Source organism: Leptonotus elevatus, chromosome 10 (genome assembly GCF_054856555.1).
Source record: "Leptonotus elevatus isolate MCC_2025b chromosome 10, RoL_Lele_1.0, whole genome shotgun sequence".
Classification (NCBI taxonomy): domain Eukaryota; kingdom Metazoa; phylum Chordata; class Actinopteri; order Syngnathiformes; family Syngnathidae; genus Leptonotus; species Leptonotus elevatus.
Window position 1 is genome coordinate 22,603,714 of NC_141248.1, and position 14,574 is coordinate 22,618,287.

Here is a 14,574-nt window from a genome sequence, read left to right on the forward strand (position 1 = left end):
GCTTGTGTGCCTAATGTTGTGGCCGGTAAGCGTAAACGCTGATGCGGTCGCAGCTTACGTAATGAAAACATTGAACAGAGCTGTGCTGTGTCTACAAACTGAGGACAAATTCTTACAAAGCTCAGTGAGAGTGATTAACACTCATGTAAAAGCAGGAAATGTATTCGCATTTCGAGGAAAAGACAGATTTTCTTTTCTCAAATCAAGTTGCTGTAACGATGGTTAATTTGTCTTGCTTATCTTTTAGCCTCAGTTCTGTACCTCCAAATGAACACAATAACATAATTTGACCTTGGGAAATATTTGGCTTCCCTCATCCCAATCTCTATGTCAGGCATAGGCAAATGGCTGCCCGTGGGCCCGAATGTGGGCCCGACCACACTCTGAGTGGCCCCTTGATTAATTGTAAAACAAAACAAAAAAACTTTTACGAGTTCATAAAATTCAGTTAAACATTAAATATATTTTTTTCAGGAAAACTGTGGCTGTAAATGTGTGTGTGTGTGACCTGCAAATTTTCGGGTGCTGACCTGCGATTATGCATCGACTGTAGTTTTAAGTTGTAATCTCATCATTCATCACTAGATGGCAGACATAGCTTAGCTGCTCTATACTACGACATGAGTGGGCCTGACTTTTTTATTGTATTTTTTGCGGATTTGGAATGATAAGCAGGACAAATTATTGTGTGAGTTGATTTTGGTGAAAAAATTATCAAAATTAAAGCTTGCACTTAATTTGGGTTTGCTGTTCACTAGTTTTGTGCCGTTCTTGAATGTTTTTTTTTTATGCAAAAAAAACCTTTGCACTGTAAAAAAACAAACAAACACTGTATGTGGTTATTTTGTTGATAGCTTCAAAACCTTTGTTGTTGGGTTAAGATGGTGGATCTTTTTTTTTTTTTTACATGCAATGAGAAATGTGGGCCTATTATGAAAAATTTAACATATTAACTCATTCCCTGCCATAAATTAATTTTTAAAAAAGATTATAAAAAATTTGGGGCAAGAGGCGATTAGTTTTTTTTTATTGTAATTTAATCGCATGACTTCACTAGTTAACTTACGATTAATCACAAATTTCACATCTGTTCTAAATGTACAATAAAAAAAATCTAGGTTTTCATACTCTTGTTACCAAAAGTGGAAAAAAATGTTAAACTAAATAGAAATAGTTCAAATGAATTTTTAACGTCAATGGCAGTGAATGAATAAAATTGTTTTTTTTTTTGGGGCGTCAGGCGATTAAAGTTTTTAATCGTAATTAATCACATGACTTCACTAGTTAACTCGCGATAAATCACAAATTTCACATCTGGTCTAAATATACAATAAAAAAAAATCTAGGTTTTCATACTGTTGTTAACAAAAATTAAACTAATAGAAATAGTTCAAATGAACTTTTGACGTTTATAGCCGTCAATGGCAGTGAATGAGTTAAGAACACCTATTTTGCACCTATTTTGTTAGTTTTTGTCTGGTTAGGAATTGCATGGTCCGATGTGGCCCCCAGGTAGCACTGATGAAAAAATGTGCCCCCCTCTCGCATTTCAGTTGCCCATTCCTGCTCTCCGTACACGAGTTGAGGAATAAAAGTACAAACCTCAATCCCAATGAAGCTGAAAACAGACCACACGCTCATAAATCATGCATGCAAACACAAAAGCAAATCATGTAAGTACGCAGAATCCCCACCACACGAAAATAACATGAGAAATGATTGACATTCCCTACAAATGGTGCTTGTGAACGTCTCCCGGCTCGGCGTGGCACATCCCCCATGTGCTGCGTTCACACGCACGCCCTCACCTCGGGCATTTCGCAGCTGCGTGTCCATCTGGACGGCACCGGGAACCGCGCGTGCAACTGATGCAAGCGTGTGACGTTATCGTTCCATGTGCTCCCGACCCACACACGCCAACGGCACACGCTCGGGTGATGGGCGTTCCGCAGCACAGACTTATGTCGGGAATTTGCCGCGAAAGCACAGCGACGCTACATTCCCAGTCGCCGCTTATGTAAATAAGGCGTGCACAAACGCAGGAAGTGATCAATGAGGTGTCATCGGGTTATGTGTCGTTTGTATAACGCTGGTGAAAGGATAGAGGTTAGAGCAGCGACCTGTAATGAAACGCTTCCCTGCAATTACTGACTGCCCTCGAGGTGTCAAATTGAACTCATTCACTGCCATTGACGGCTATAGACGTCAAAAATTCATTTGAACTGTTTCTATTAGTTTAACATTTTTTTCCCACTTTTGTTAACAAGAGAATGAAAACCTAGATTTTTTTTTTTTTTTTTTTAATACAGATGTGTGATTAATCGGGAGTTAACTATTGAAGTCATGCGATTAATTACAATTAAAAAATTTAATCGCCTGACGCGACTTTTTGGGGCGTCAGGCGATTAAGATTTTTAATCGTAATTAATTGCATGACTTCACTAGTTAATTCACGATTAATCACACATTTTATATCTGTTCTAAATGTACAATAAAAAAAAAAGGTTTTCATACTCTTGTTAACAAAAGTGGATTTCTTTTTAAACGAATAGAAATAGTTCAAATGAATTTTTGACGTCCATAGCCGTCAATGGCAGTGAATGAGTTAATGGCTTTATTCACAACTAAGCAGTGGTGCAAATTTTATCAGCCATTTTTAAATTTGGTCTCAGTCTTAGTTCAGTTTCATGCACGCTTCTTAGTTTTTATCATAATTAGTTTAGTAGTCACTTTTTTGCAACATGGCCCTGGTTGATCTCTTATACTCTGCTGCCACCTGCTGGCCGTTTTTGTAATAACTGCCATTGTTTCAAGCGTTCTCTTCAGTCAGTTCAGAGGCTGCATCAATGCTCTCACATAAAAAAACAAAATAAACATAAAACACGTATAAATGCGTTTTTGGGAGAAAATTAGTACATTTTTGTCTTGTCTTCATTAGTTGACAAAAATGCGTACTGATTTAGTCCCAGTTATTGTTTATTAATAAGGATTTCGGTCTAGTCTAGTCTAGTTTTCGTCCGGGGAAAAAAGTGAGTTGCCAAAATTATTTTTGTTTACTTTTCGAAATCAACACAACTAATCCGTAAATAAACAACAATTTTAATGGATAAAGTATAGCAAAATAAATTCTATGAAGTTCTTTTAGATGTCAAAGATGCTAATGAACTCGTTGAACTGTTCATAAGTTCATAAGGACGAAAAGCGCGAGCAAGCAAATTGCTTCCACAATTGTCATGTAAAGCCGCAGTGAGGAACGCCTGACGTTACGCAACATCGCAAATGTGACGCCTGAATGTCAATTCACAGCGCAGACTCCAAATCGCAGCGACGGCGGTGTGACAATCCGCACTGCTGGGGAATGTGACGGAAGCAGAGGGCGTCCTAGCGAAAATACTTTGGCAGGTATTGTGCGCCATCTGCCAGCGTCGATGTCCGTCCGGTCACGTGCTCGGCGCAACGAGCGAAGAGCAACAACGCTCGTGTGCCGGGGACTGCGCGGAAAAGTTTCCAAGACATTTTTGGGTGGATTTTGAGGACGAATCAAAGTCAATAGTGCTGTCACTATGGAATATTTTTAGAATCGACTAATCTATCGATTATTCAATCGATTAATCGACTTATTGGATTCATTTTCATTTGGCAACTCGTTCACTGCCATTGACGGCTATAGACGTCCAAAATTCATTTGAACTATTTCGATTAGTTTCCAAAAAAAATCCCACTTTTGTTAAGAAGAGTATGAAAACCTAGAATGTTTTCTTAATTGTACATTTAGAACAGATATAAAATGTGTGATTAATCGTGAGTTAACTATTGAAGTCATGCGATTAATTACAATTTAAAAATAGAATCGTCTGAATCGTTTTTTATCATCTTTTTTCTTTTTTTAATTATGGACATCAGGCGATTATTTTTTTTATAAAATTGTAATTAATCACATGACTTCACTAGTTAACTCAAGATTAATCAGGAATTTTATATCTGTTCTAAATGTACAATACATTTTTTTTCTAGGTTTTCATACTCTTGTTAACAAAAGTGGAAAAAAATAGTTTTGACGTCTATAGCCGTCAATGGCAGTGAATGAGGTCAAGTGTATTACAATTTATTAACTGTTTATTAACCAGTGGTGATCGGTGTTTGTTTCATTCTTTGATGTTGTACTATGTTACCGGTTCGGTTATTGTTTTCTAAAGTAAAAACAGATGTTTGCCAATGTCTTATTTTAATAAAACAGAGAAGATAATCTTTTTTGCATGAAGGACTACAGAAATCAGTCAACAATTACTGTTGATATGTTAAAATCAGACGATTCGGACAATTCTAAGTAAAAAAAAAGAGGCTCAAAACGACTACTCAATTATTAAAACAGTTGTCGATTAATTTGATAATCGATTACTTGTCGATTAATCGGTTAATTTCGGCAGCTCTAAAAGTCACTCTTATCTTTCTAAAATGCGATTTCCATTTTCCATCCATCTCAAAAGATGACACTGGACGACACGAGCGGCGCTGTGTTGCATCGACAGCAGAGCAGTGAGCCGGCTCGGGGGCATCGGGAAGGGAAGCCTCCGTTTCTAAATTGGGCCAAATGCTGCCGAGGCAGTTGGCCATAATGGATGTCCCACGTACGTCACAGCCCGACTCTCCCCGCCGATGAGACATTGCAACCTCCCCGTCCGTTTCCCCTCTGATTGAACCGTCTTACCGTCGTGATGAATGCTTAGCCTTGCTATAAATGGGCCAGCCCGGCAACGCGTATTCTGCTCAAGGCGCAATTTAAGCCATCGGTAGTTATCAATGGAAATACATGCAAATTGGACTGCGCTTCACAGTGCAGATGGACGATGACCCGAAGGCATATTCGGAATGTGATGTTATGTAATAGCCAAGTCGATCAACTGACCTGAACCCGATTGAGGCCAAAAGTAGGGCTGGGTGTCGATTCGAATTTCCTCAATCGATTCGGTTACGATTCACAAGAGTTCAGTTCGATTCGATTTGATTGATTGATTGATTGATTTCGATTCACTTCACTTATCAATTCGTAAAATATCAAGTACATGATAAAAACTCCACAAATATTAAATTCCAAATTAAATTTTGTGGAGGCAGTAACTGGTTAACTCATTTAGTTGATTAATGAAAGTAATATGTATTATAATTACTTAAGTGTTAACCAAACATTGACATCAGCAAGGATGAGATGACTTTTTTATTATTATATATCATTCTAATTCAGTAATTGTAAATATACATTTTAAAAGGTTTTGAATTGTTTTAAAGTGCAGTACGGCAGGTTTTTCATAAATGTAAATTCCTGTGAACAGTAAATTATAGTGCTGTCATTATTGAATATTTTTAGAATCGATTAATCTAGCGATGATTCAATTGGCTAATCTGATTCAATTCAATGTTGCATTAAAGTTATTGCACATTGCATTTTTTCGTGATTACTGTTTATTAACCGATGATTGGTGTTTATTTTGTACTTTGTATTCATTATAGTGATTAAAAAAGGGGGGGGGGGGGTTTGATGTACTATGTTACCGGTTCTGTCATTTTTTTCCAGATTAAAAACAGAAGCAAATGTCTTATTTTGATTATACATAGAAGATAATCGGTCTTCTTTCATGAAGGACTACACAAATCAGGGAACAATTACTGTTGATATTCTGAAATCAGAGGATTTGGACAATTTTAAATAAAAAAATGGCTCCAAATGATGACTCGATTATTAAAATTGCTTTCGATTTATTTTAGAATCGATTACTTGTCGATTAATCGATTAATTTTGACAGCTCTCGTAAATTTCAAGAAAACAGTACGATAAAAAAAATTGCCTTTTAAAATCATTTTGCCGTAGTGAAATTAAAATAATCGATTCATTTTCGTTTTATGAATCGATATCAGGCTCAAAAAGGGAAATCGATTCACTATCGATAATTAGATTTTTTCCAAACCCAGCCCTCCCCAAAAAAGATGAGAGTTATGTCGATGTCCAATATTTACGTAACTGTGTGCATTCGCTGGACACAAAACTTGCTCAATCTCCTGAAGGACAATCCGAAAATGCACCCGACCGAGGACATTCCTAATACAGCACCATTTTTTTTTTCATAAACATTGTTCACTTTTCGTGAGTTATGTCCAATCAGCACAGCCTTGAAATGATCATAACTTTATCATGAAGTCATTCGAATCAATTCGCAGAGTTTTGAAAACATTTGCGTCCGACGGACCAATTTCCGCTGACATCGCAGCTTCCTTTGAGCAAGAGGGCATGCGGCGCAACTAATGACAGCTGCTGTCCGTGAATAAACCAATACATTGGCCGCACGACAGCTGAGCGCACCACGGCTATATTAGTTGGGCCCGCTGGGGGACTTGGAATTGCTTTGATTCTTGTTAACCAACCCACAACCACAATCTTACAACTTCTAGCAATGCGTGTCGCTTGCTTAGAAGCTGACGGTTGAGACGAGGCAGGCTGCATGTCAACCCAACAATTTACTTTTGGGGTTTTGACTGAGGTTGTCTTTGTTTCGATTTTTCAGTCACAGTTGGGCATCTCACAAAAATAAGGGTTCCAGTATCGCGCTCTGTTGAACACCAGTGGTGTAGTTCCCGAGATCAGTCTTAGTCTTGAGACCGATCTCCAGGCCGCTTTTCAGGGGCTCGGTCCCGTCTCTGAATCGAAGGCATTTTTTAATAGGGCTGGGTTTCAGAAATCGAATAATCGATTTTGAATCGGATTTCCTTTTTTGAGGATTAATCGATTATTTTAATATCGAAAATAGAATTTTAAAGGACACATTTTTACACATTTAAAAGTATTTTCTTACATTTATGAAAGACCTGACTTCTTAATTCATATTTACAATAATGGAATTAGAAGTATGAAAACATTTTGTGTAACATTTAAGTGATTATAACAGGTGCTATTTTCCTGAATAAATAAATTATCTAACCAAGTTTAAATATTACTCAAAAACTGAGGTCCCCCTCTAAATGGAGTCCAATTTACTCGACATAATTGACTGTGTAGGTTTTGAAAGAGTCTTCCATCTTCCCTACATATTCCAAAAACATGTAAATCGTAGGCTGTAGCAAACATTAGCGTTATTCAATTTGTGATGCGCTTGACTTGAAATGCTGCACATGTTCAAAGCCGAACATGCTTATTTGAAGTCACCGCCTTCACTCTTTGCTCCCCGTAGGATCCCACAGAGCCCACCGGGGATTCCCCCCCCCCCCTCCATTTGTGGTCCCGCGGGAAAGGGCAAAAACATCCAAGCTTGAATTCACAATTGATTTGTATGTTTCATGTGTCGGTCTTTGAAAGTGTCCTATTCATGTAGCGCGGGAGACCTTTCGCAGTAGGGGTGTTAAAAAAAATAGTTTCGCCGATATATCGCGTTGTTATCGTGCACAATTCTCGTATCGGCTCAATATGTGGCCAAATCGATTTTGAATCATCAATTTTTGCTGGAAATATTCGACAAAACATCTTACTTGTGGCTAGCTTTTAAACCAAGAGTGCCATCTAGAGGAGTCTGAATCAAATCGCAGACCCAAAAATCGGAATCGGAATCGAATCGAATCGAATTGTGAGACATTCAAAGATTCCCAACCCTATTGACTCGTATCTAGAAAATCATTGTGCATATAGTTTAGTTTAGCAGAAATTTTCACTGGACTTTATAGTCGGTTGTCACATAAGCCAAAAAGAACCCTTTCAATTAGGACTGTGCAATTAATCGACTTTCAATTACAATTTTAATTATTACACTCCACAATTACAAAATTAGCATAATCGTAAAAAAAAGTGTATTAATGCTAAAAATGATAATAGATAATATTATAATAATTAATAATAAATTAGTTCGAGTTTTTTAAATGTATACATTTGCACATTAAAAAAATTAATACATTTTGTTTCATCCAAAAGAACTTGCATAATAGTGTTTCAAAGAATTTTATTTGTCTAAATATTTTTTACGCTTAAACAACAGTTGGACAGAATCTGACACTTTGTAGATCCAATCAGGAAAGCCGCCAGGGATATCACCTCCCTACGTCAATTCCGCTTATTGAAAATACAATTTCCTTGCCCCCCCCCCCCCCCCCCATTTTACAATCATCATCTTGCCCAACACCCTTTATGGCGCCCCGGGGTCGAATAATTATGTGAAATCGAGAGAACCGCGTACGTCTTTGGGTTTGAAAGATTTTACTTCACTTAAGACGCTCATACAAAGTTACAATGGAAAACCCGTGGGGGCATCAAGGACAGCGAGGATTAGTGGTGAACAGGTAAATCAGAAATACGTTCCGCCCACTTGAATAAAGATGAGATTGTGCTGCTCAGGAAGCACCTTGAGGTCGTTAGCATGCCATAATCAAGAGGTTCTGGGTTCCAATCTTGGCTCTGGTTTGTCTGTGTGACGTTCGCATGTCGTCCCACAATCTGAAAATGCGCATCAAAGTCTCTAAATTGAGTTTTTTTTTTTTTTACCAGTTCAACAATCAATAAATGTCAGCTCCAGCTCACGTGTCCCAAATACAATGTTTTACAGGATTTTGACAAATTTTGCCAGGCCCACAGAATATTGTGTTCTATTTCTATAAAAACTTGAAACCTACCCCCCCAAAAAAAAGATTAGAGTCTCTTCTTTCATCAAAAAGTATCATTGTCTGTTTCCGTTTTGCAGCAATTAGCATTAGAATATAGCTAAGTTTCATCGATATTCGAAAAGAGCTTTTTGCAACATGGTCCTGGCTGATCTCTTATACTCTGCTGCCACCTACTGGCCGTTTTTGTGATCATTACCATTGCTTCAGCCGTTCTCTTCACTTCAGAGGCTGCATCAAAGCCTTCTCTATGCTTTTGCATAGAAAAACAACAACACACACATAAAAACGTATAAATACGTTTTTGGGAGTGGGGTATTGAAAGCTTATTTAAACGTTTTTGTGTTTGAATGAGCTAATGACAAGGACATTTCGGCACACTAACTTAAACTTTATTTGTTCCGAGTCTGTGTTAATGCCACTGTTATTATTATTCCTATCTTTCTTTTTGTCAAGGTATTTTGTTTGTGAACTGAAGAAATTGCATTTCATCAAGTGCTGATTCGTTTTTTCAGAGTAACAATAGTCGAATGCTAAAGTTCAGGTGATGTGGAACGCCGACTCGTGATTCTTGCCAGATCGGGGTTTTGTTGAAAGGTCATTTAACCGGACCCGGTATCTGTCGCGGCAACTGTCTGCAGTCGTCGGAATGCGATTATTAAATCAGTTGCGCAACACGTCACAAGAAAAACGTCCATCGTTGGAAAACGAGAATGTCCACCCCACATTCCGCACTGACATCTATTGATCAAGTTTATATCGACGCGCTGCAGTCTGCGACACGTGCCCTAAAAAGAGCACGCGCTTGCGTGTGAGCGCGCGCGCGCGCCTGCGAAAGCGTCCCACCCCCTTTCCCGGCGTGCGCTACAAAAAGGAGGCGACGCGTGTTGCGTTCACGCACTCCGCTCACTCTCCACTGGAAAACAAAAAAAACCCACCTTTCTCGCTCATATGGGATGTTAGCCGAAACTTTCTTTAAGGGGGAAAAACAAGTCACGTGATTTCTTCGGACACGGTATTATATCCAAAAGGCTCCCCCCCCCCCCCCCCCCCACCGAGTTTGTCCCGATGTGGATGCTTAAACGTCTCAAGAGCCAAGTGAGGTGCATGCGCGGCGTTTGGAGTTGCGCGCGCACGAGACACGCGCAGTCCAAGTGCTGGCGGAACTGAGAGCTGCCGCGAGCGCCCCAAGATGGTCCAGAACGTCATTCTGGTCTTTTTCCGCAGGAGGCTGAGCCAGCGGCCCGCAGTGGAGGAGCTGGAGAGTCGGAACATCTTGAAGCGTGAGTTGCAACCAAGTCGAGCTCAAGTTTGCTCTCAAAAGACAAAAAATGGATTTATTTCAAAGTGACCCGTAATAATTGTACTATGGCATAACTTGCATTTGTTTAAAAAAAAAAAAAAAGATTGACTTTAAATGGAAAAATCATAAATAGTTGTTTTAATTAATTTTTTTTTTTAGAAATACAGGGATAAAGAAAAATGAGAAAATAGGCAAAGCTTTGAATTTATTTTTCTTTCACGACACATTGTTCTGTATTGTTACTGTAAATACACAGTAAAATATGAACTATTTGGTGTTATGCACCAAACTAAATGGACAAAATAATTTGACGTTGCGTCCATGGGCACACACTAAAAAGCTACGTTTATAGATGAAAACAATTCAAACACAGGTGAGCCAAATATAAACTCATTTATGTTGCGCTTTTTACAGTAACAAATAGACACATATATACATATATATGTATACAACATGTTAATTGCCCGCCTGTCCCGGGCAGGTCTCTCTTGAAATAGAGGTTTTTAATTTCAACGGGGACCGACCTGGTTAAATTAAGGTTACATTTTGAAAAAATGACAATAAAATACATACACACGTGCATTCGATAATATTGTAAAATTTCATGAGATGGAAATGCTACTGTAATTGTTACATCATCTTTACGTGCAAGAAATTATTTGCAAGGACAAACTCCGTTTTAAATAATATCGATTTATTTTTTATTTTTTAAATCACGTCAGGTTGTAGAATCTTCCCTGAACTCAAATTCATCTTCAAATGTTTTTTTTTGTCAGCTACTTGGTCGAAAGTAATGCGAGCGCATTCACGCGAGGAATGAAGTCGCAGGACAGTTGTCCTGAGCCTTGCCTTAGCTCGGAGTGGCCACCTGTGAGCCAGCGAGCAGCTGCTTGTTCCATCCAAACCTTGTGTACTTCGAGCAGCAGATCGCTGCACTGTGCTTAAATGCAAAATTTGAGATGTTATTTTGGCAGCAAGTGAGGAAAATTAACTCATTCACTGCCATTAACGGCTATAGACGTCAAAAATTCATTTAAACTATTTCTATTGTTTTTTTTGCTAACAAGAGTATGAAAACCTAGGGATTTTTTTTGGGGGGGTAAATTTAGAACATATATAAAATTTGTGATTAATTGTGAAGTCATGTGATTAATTACAATTAAAAATGTGAATCACCTGACGGGCCTAATTAAAAATATATATTAAAAAATAAGGGACGTTTAATCATAATTAATCGCATGATAATTTTGTATCTGTTATAAATGTACAATAAAAAATTTAATGATTTTTTTTTTTTTAACTAATAGAAATAGTTCACATGAATTTTTGACGTCTATACTCGTCAATGGCAATGATTGAGCTAAATGGTTTCCTTTCTATTGCTCTCTTCAATCTGTTTAAATGAGTTTATCTTTTTTTTTTTTTTTTATCATTAGAAAGAAATGACCAGACCGAACAGGAGGAGAGGCGAGAAATAAAGCAGCGGCTGAACAGAAAGGTATGCCGCTCTTGCGGTCTCTCCGATCTCGCATTCATCTCCAATTGACTCCGATTTGTCCTGCTGCAGCTCAACCAGCGGCCGACGGTGGACGAGCTGCGGGACAGAAAGATTCTCATTCGTTTCAGTGACTACGTGGAAGTGGCCAAAGCTCAGGACTACGACAGGCGGGCGGACAAACCCTGGACCAGACTGTCAGCTGCTGACAAGGTAGCGAGAGAACACGCTGATATTTCACTGTAAAAAATCGATTGGGTCAAAAATAACCCAACTATGTGGTCAAAAATGGACCCATTTTCGACTTGGGTCAATTTTGCCCAACTTTGAGTACAAAATTGGGTCATTTTGTATAAAATAACCCAGAAAATGGGGTTTAATTGACACAAAGGGGATCGATCCATTTTTTTTATCCACTATTGGGTTACTTTTGCCCCAACTGTTTTTACAATGTTGAATTTAATGTTGTATGCAGATATTGATAATATATATAGAAAGGAATTATGTTTGGGGAATTTTGAAAAAAGTCCTGCATAAGAAGGAGCAGAAACGGTGTTTTTACCCCTGAACATTCAGTTCAGAAAATTAATTATACAACTATAAAAAAAAAGAAGAAAAAAAAAAAGAAATAATAATAATACAATGAAACAACATTATAATAAAATCTTCAGTGTAAAAAAAAAATGCCGAGACAATACTAGTATACTTATCAAGACGTTATGAATTACATTTTATATACAGTATATAAATAAAGCCAATATAATCGATATACGTTTGTAAATGTTGGCTATTAAACCTATAAAGCCTGAAACGTGAAATATATGAGAGCAAATTATTCTTTGTAAATAGAGTATTTATTGCTCATTTTGAACAAACAACTTCCATATAAGACTTTTGATGTGTGTCATATTTGATACATCCGGTCACAATGCTTTAAATTCATACATTTATAACTGTCAAAAATATTATAAACAACAGACAGATCAAACATATTAGCATTTTCCAAAAATCAGAACGAACATTTGCCACTATTAATAAATATATGCGTCTCTCCTTTCTCAATTAGGGCTGGGTGATACTGCCCTCTAATGGACTATCTGTGCAATGCATGTGTCAGATCATACACGTCAGGGTTTTAATGAAAAAAAAAAAAAAATTATACTCATGAAATAGAGGGCTCAAAATGTATTGTATTTAATATGATATGTTTGGCTTTATGGGGTTAATTAGGTTATGAACGCGATTTAGTCAACCGCTGAGAAACATGACCCTGACCTTTGTCAAAAAGGGAGATTACGGTTTGCAATGCACTGCTTTCCCCTTTCAAGTGGTTGCTCATTAATTACATTTGTTGCCTGTCACGTGTCCCCGTTTTAAAAGGATAGATAACAGAACAGATAGTTGAGACTCGACGTCAGCTGCGATTGGAAATGAGGACAAACGGACGAATGGACTTCCTTAATACTGTCATTTACAATTGTTTCATAATGTCATCATGGTGTGATTTGTAAACAATTTTGCAAACCCTCCGTTACGCTCGCACAATGCGTCAGAACAACATATGGCGTGAGGAAGCATCGTGCGTGAAGGCGCTCATGCTGAATTGTGGCTTTTTTTGTTGTGCAGGCGGCCATCCGTAAAGAGCTGAATGAGTTCAAGAGCACGGAGATGGAGGTTCATTCTTCCAGCAAACACCTGACAAGGTTTGTGTGCGCGTCCGTCGTCTTGCGCTGGATCTTGTGTCAATTGCGAGATCATTCATCTCCGGACGAGCTCACGTATTCCGTTGACATTTTGTCTGTTCTCTCTTGCTTAACTCAGTCGAACCCAAAAACGTATATGTAAATACGTTGGTTTTTTTTTTAATGCTAGAACATATAGAAGAATTTGATACGGCTTCTGACCTGAAGAAGTGGCTTAAAGCAATGGTAGTTATAAAAAAAATATTTTAAAAATTTAAACGGCCAGCAGGTGGCAGCAGAGTATAAGAGATCAGCCAGAGCCATGTTGCAAAAAGCTTATTTATCCACAGTTTTAAACTGAATAATGATTAAATTTAGCTATATTCTAACGCTAATTGCTACAAAACGGAAATGGATAAAAATATACTTTTTTTTCCTGATGAAAGAAGAGACTCTAATCTTTCTTTTGGTAGGTTCCATGTTTTGATAGCAATAGAACAGAATATTCCACGGGGGCCTTGCAAAATCAGTCAAAATCCAATAAAATTGCCGGGAGCAAAGGGGGTTGCTTCCGTGAAAAATGGCTGGGGAGCGAATGAGTTAATAGCCCCTGGATTATTTGGAGTCGTGCTTACGCAAGACATCCTTTTTTTGCGCAAACGAACCGGCTTCCTGATGACACCTGTGGGCTAATAATAGACCTCCTGATTGATGAAACCTCAGCAGCAGAATATAGAAACCCGCTCAGCCTCATTTTTTTTTTTCTCTCTCTCTCTCATCCCCCGCTGCAGGTTCCACCGGCCTTAGCAAGGTTTCTTCTGTGAAGAGTTGCTGATGTTTGGTCAGTGGAGACCTTGCGCAGAGTCTTCCAGTGTACCGGCCCGCAGTCAGTGGGTGTCCTGATATTTGGGTCCAGCAAACCTCAGAGGCTATGTCTCTCGAAATGGAGTAGACCAGACCACACCAAGCACCATCGACTCGCGGGAGAATCTCACGGAACCTTCACGTTGACATTGTCAGGGGGAGCAAGGAAGACTCGCAGTCTCAGAGACTCTTTTTTTTTTTCTTTCTTTTTTTTTGTAAACGGACTATTTTCAAATACTTCTTTGCAATGCCATGGCGGCGGGGCAAAAGGCGCATGTATTCATCCCACCGTCGTTTGAGACGTCACCTCCCCCGTCCCCGCGTCTGACTCTCGCCGGTTCAGTTGATGAGGAGTTTCATATCGACAGCGTCAATGTTCTTAATCAAAAACCTTGTCTGCGTACAAGACGGCCGGCCTCCCTTTGTAAGCACTATTTATTGTCTGCACAATACAGGTTTTCTATTTGTAATGAAACTTTTGTGTGTTCTTGGGAGTTCTGTTAGGGTTTTTGAATCATCAGTAATGTGATAATAAGTGATGCGCCGGTGCCAAGGTTATTATAGGTTTGGAATTTTCCTTTTAGCTAGTTAGGATT

At 38.5% G+C, this 14,574-nt stretch overlaps 1 protein-coding gene across 2 annotated transcripts in view; it reads left to right on the forward strand.

Moving 5' to 3' along the window:
* The window catches only part of phactr3b (phosphatase and actin regulator 3b), a 30,170-nt gene extending 15,717 nt beyond the window's left edge, over positions 1-14,453 (forward strand). For both annotated transcript variants that reach the window (XM_086086629.1, XM_086086630.1), the window contains exons 9-13: positions 9,862-9,917; positions 11,374-11,435; positions 11,505-11,645; positions 13,059-13,135; positions 13,906-14,453. In XM_086086629.1, coding sequence (XP_085942755.1) covers positions 9,862-9,917; positions 11,374-11,435; positions 11,505-11,645; positions 13,059-13,135; positions 13,906-13,921 — 352 coding nt within the window. In that variant the 3' untranslated portion in view covers positions 13,922-14,453. The remainder of the gene's footprint in view (positions 1-9,861; positions 9,918-11,373; positions 11,436-11,504; positions 11,646-13,058; positions 13,136-13,905) is intronic.
* Positions 14,454-14,574: the final 121 nt, after the last annotated feature.